This window comes from Procambarus clarkii, chromosome 82 (genome assembly GCF_040958095.1).
Source record: "Procambarus clarkii isolate CNS0578487 chromosome 82, FALCON_Pclarkii_2.0, whole genome shotgun sequence".
Lineage (NCBI taxonomy): Eukaryota > Metazoa > Arthropoda > Malacostraca > Decapoda > Cambaridae > Procambarus > Procambarus clarkii.
In genome coordinates, this window is record NC_091231.1 from 3,303,823 (window position 1) to 3,308,400 (window position 4,578).

The 4,578-nt window shown below is 49.8% G+C and overlaps 1 protein-coding gene across 1 annotated transcript; it reads left to right on the forward strand.

Annotated features, from left to right (window-relative positions):
* Positions 1-2,952: 2,952 nt before the first annotated feature.
* Positions 2,953-4,297, forward strand: LOC123764230 (uncharacterized). The gene is made up of 2 exons (XM_069316149.1): positions 2,953-2,962; positions 3,132-4,297. The coding sequence occupies exons 1-2, from the start codon at positions 2,953-2,955 to the stop codon at positions 4,295-4,297; spliced, it is 1,176 nt and encodes a 391-aa protein (XP_069172250.1).
* Positions 4,298-4,578: the final 281 nt, after the last annotated feature.

Below are 4,578 nucleotides of genomic sequence, written 5' to 3' on the forward strand. Positions count from 1 at the left end.
CCTCTCAACCGTCAATCAACAGGTGTACAGATTCCTGAGCATTTCGGGCTCTATCATATCTACACTTGAAACTGTGTATGGAGTCAGCCTCCACCACATCACTTCCTAATGCATTCCATTTGTCAACCACTCTGACACTAAAAAAGTTCTTTCTAATATCTCTGTGGCTCATTTGGGCACTCAGTTTCCACCTGTGTCCCCTTGTGCGTGTTCCCCTTGTGTGTGTGTGTGTGTGTGTGTGTGTGTACTTGCCTAGTTGTCCTTCCGGGGTTGAGCTTCGGCTCTTTGGTCCCGCCTCTCAACAGATAATCAACTGGTGAAGCCAATTGTTCTCTATCATGTCAACATTTGGAACTGTGTATGGAGTCAGCCTCTGCCACATCACTGCCTAATGCATTCCATTTATTAACTACTCTTGAGACTGACAAAGTTCTTTGTAATGTCTCTGTGGCTCATTTGGGTACAAAGTTTCCACCTGTGTCCCCATGCGCGAGTACCATCATGTTAAACTGTCTGGCTTTATCTATCCTATTAATTTCCGCGAGAATTTTGTATGTGGTAATCATGTCTCTCTGACTTTTTTTGTTCTGAAGCCTTTTCTCATAAGTCAGTTCTGAGACAAATCTAGAACATTTTTTTTGTTAATTTCGATTTGTGCTTGACATGATATGGACGCATAGACCCTTTTGACACACAAGGTTCTGAATGAACCTTGAATGAGTCTATTCCCTCTGGAAGGTCGTTTAACCGAGAGGCAGTATGACCACCAAACACCCGGGGGGGGGGTATGTTGTTATAGATTCAACTACTTGGAACATAAAGTGCCAAGTAGCACGGGCTATGGTGAGCCCGTCCCCCGGGGGTGAGCAACGTACCACGTACAGTATAAGGCGGTTGAACTATGAGAAACAGGATAGGTCCATAGCTCCCCTGTGGGACTCCGCTATCACACCACTCCGAGACCTCATCCCTGGCAGTGACTCACTGTCTTCTGTCGCTTAGGTACTCTCTTATCCACTGGAGCTCCTTGCTCTGTCACTCATACCAGCTCCTTCAACTTGCCCAATGGGGAACTGTGTCAAAGGCTTTCTGGCAGTCCAAAAGTATGGTCTGTTCATCATTCTTTGTCTTTGTTTATCTTTTGTCGCCTGGTCATAGAATTCTATTATAACCGAGGCAAGATATACCATCCCATCACCGACCTGAAAGAGAGTAGATCGTCGCTCTACCGTCCAGACCAGGTGGACGGTAGACGGTACTACGGTAAGAGTTGAAGTGATCTACTCTTGCTACTACCAAGAATAGTACCATGCTAAACCGTAAGGTAGGTGGTGGTTGGTCGCGACCTATCAAAGTCGTAGATCGTATGGTATGTGATAGTGACCTACCAGCATAGCACCGTAGTAGACGGTAGTATGGTAGGAGACAAGTAGTGACCTATCAGAGTAGCACTATAGTAGACGGTAGTGTGGTAGGAGGCAAGTAGTGACCTATCAGAGTAGCACTATAGTAGACGGTAGTATGGTAGGAGGCAAGTAGTGACCTATCAGAGTAGCACTATAGTAGACGGTAGTATGGTAGGAGGCAAGTAGTGACCTATCAGAGTAGCACTATAGTAGACGGTAGTATGGTAGGAGGCAAGTAGTGACCTATCAGAGTAGCACTATAGTAGACGGTAGTGTGGTAGGAGGTAAGTAGTGACCTATCAGAGTAGCACTATAGTAGACGGTAGTATGGTAGGAGGCAAGTAGTGACCTATCAGAGTAGCACTATAGTAGACGGTAGTGTGGTAGGAGGCAAGTAGTGACCTATCAGAGTAGCACCATAGTAGACGGTAGTGTGGTAGGAGGTAAGTAGTGACCTATCAGAGTAGCACCATAGTAGACGGTAGTGTGGTAGGAGGTAAGTAGTGACCTATCAGAGTAGCACTATAGTAGACGGTAATATGGTAGGAGGCAAGTAGTGACCTATCAGAGTAGCACTATAGTAGACGGTAGTATGGTAGGAGGTAAGTAGTGACCTATCAGAGTAGCACCATAGTAGACGGTAGTATGGTAGGAGGCAAGTAGTGACCTATCAGAGTAGCACTATAGTAGACGGTAGTGTGGTAGGAGGTAAGTAGTGACCTATCAGAGTAGCACTATAGTAGACGGTAGTGTGGTAGGAGGCAAGTAGTGACCTATCAGAGTAGCACTATAGTAGACGGTAGTATGGTAGGAGGCAAGTAGTGACCTACCAGCGTAGCACCGTAGTAGACGGTAGTATGGTAGGAGGTAAGTAGTGACCTATCAGAGTAGCACCATAGTAGACGGAAGTATGGTAGGAGGCAAGTAGTGACCTATCAGAGTAGCACCATAGTAGACGGTAGTATGGTAGGAGGTAAGTAGTGACCTATCAGAGTAGCACCATAGTAGACGGTAGTATGGTAGGAGGTAAGTAGTGACCTATCAGAGTAGCACCATAGTAGACGGTAGTATGGTAGGAGGTAAGTAGTGACCTATCAGAGTAGCACCATAGTAGACGGTAGTATGGTAGGAGGCAAGTAGTGACCTATCAGAGTAGCACTATAGTAGACGGTAGTATGGTAGGAGGCAAGTAGTGACCTATCAGAGTAGCACTATAGTAGAAAGTAATATGGTAGGAGGCAAGTAGTGACCTATCAGAGTAGCACTATAGTAGACGGTAATATGGTAGGAGGCAAGTAGTGACCTATCAGAGTAGCACTATAGTAGACGGTAATATGGTAGGAGGCAAGTAGTGACCTATCAGAGTAGCACTATAGTAGACGGTAGTATGGTAGGAGGCAAGTAGTGACCTATCAGAGTAGCACTATAGTAGAAAGTAATATGGTAGGAGGCAAGTAGTGACCTATCAGAGTAGCACTATAGTAGACGGTAATATGGTAGGAGGCAAGTAGTGACCTATCAGAGTAGCACTATAGTAGACGGTAATATGGTAGGAGGTAAGTAGTGACCTATCAGAGTAGTGGCATGGTAGATCATATGGTATGCGCGGAGAGTCTGCTCCTTCCTGTGTGTCACACACACACGACAGCTGGGGAGCTTCCGGCGAGGCACGGAACATTGATGAACACCCCCCTCACCCCTGTCAATCATGCCACACACCTGCAGCCCCAGGCACCGTTAATGACACACCTGCAGCCCCAGGGACCGTTGATGACACACCTGCAGCCTCAGGGACCGTTAATGACACACCTGCAGCCCCAGGGACCGTTGATGACACACCTGCAGCCCCAGGCACCGTTGATGACACACCTGCAGCCCCAGGGACCGTTGATGACACACCTGCAGCCCCAGTCACCGTTGATGACACACCTGCAGTCCCAGGGACCGTTGATGACACACCTGCAGTCCCAGGGACCGTTGATGACACACCTGCAGTCCCAGGGACCGTTGATGACACACCTGCAGCCCCAGGGACCGTTGATGACACACCTGCCGCCCCAGGCACCGTTGATGACACACCTGCAGCCCCAGGGACCGTTGATGACACACCTGCAGCCCAAGGCACCGTTGATGACACACCTGCAGCCCCAGGCACCGTTGATGACACACCTGCAGCCCCGGGGACCGTTGATGACACACCTGCAGCCCCAGGCACCGTTGATGACACACCTGCAGCCCCAGGGAGCGTTGATGACACACCTGCAGCCCCAGACACCGTTGATGACACACCTGCAGCCCCAGGGACCGTTGATGACACACCTGCAGCCCCAGGGACCGTTGATGACACACCTGCAGCCCCAGGGGCCGTTGATGACACACCTGCAGCCCCAGGGACCGTTGATGACACATCTGCAGCCCCAGGCACCGTTGATGACACACCTGCAGCCCCAGGGACCGTTGATGACACACCTGCAGCCCCAGGGACCGTTGATGACACATCTGGAGCCCCAGGGACCGTTCATGACACACCTGCAGCCCCAGGCACCGTTGATGACACACCTGCAGCCCCAGGGACCGTTGATGACACACCTGCAGCCCCAGGGGCCGTTGATGACACACCTGCAGCCCCAGGGACCGTTGATGACACATCTGCAGCCCCAAGGACCGTTGATGACACACCTGCAGCCCCAGGGACCGTTGATGACACATCTGCAGCCCCAGGGACCGTTCATGACACACCTGCATCCCCAGGGACCGTTCATGACACACCTGCAGCCCCGGGGACCGTTCATGACACACCTGCAGCCCCAGGGACCGTTCATGACACACCTGCAGCCCCAAGGAGCGTTAATGACATCCCCCTTACACTCTCAGGTATACCACGCTTCTAAGAAATAAACTAATGTTAGACGGATTTTCAGACACTTTACAATCCATGCTTGTAGTATGTACACAAGCATGTAAACTTTTGTAAACTAGCAGGAAGGTCTATACATGCAATCCATGCTTACAGTATACAGTGCTGTAAACCAATAGTAAGGTCTATATAAAACCTGGTATTCACCTAACCCTGTGTGAGTCTACTTAATGGCTTGGGGGACCTTTCCTGTGGGAGTCCTACCCATATAGAGGAGTCCCACCCATACAGAGGAGTCCTACCCATATAGAGGAG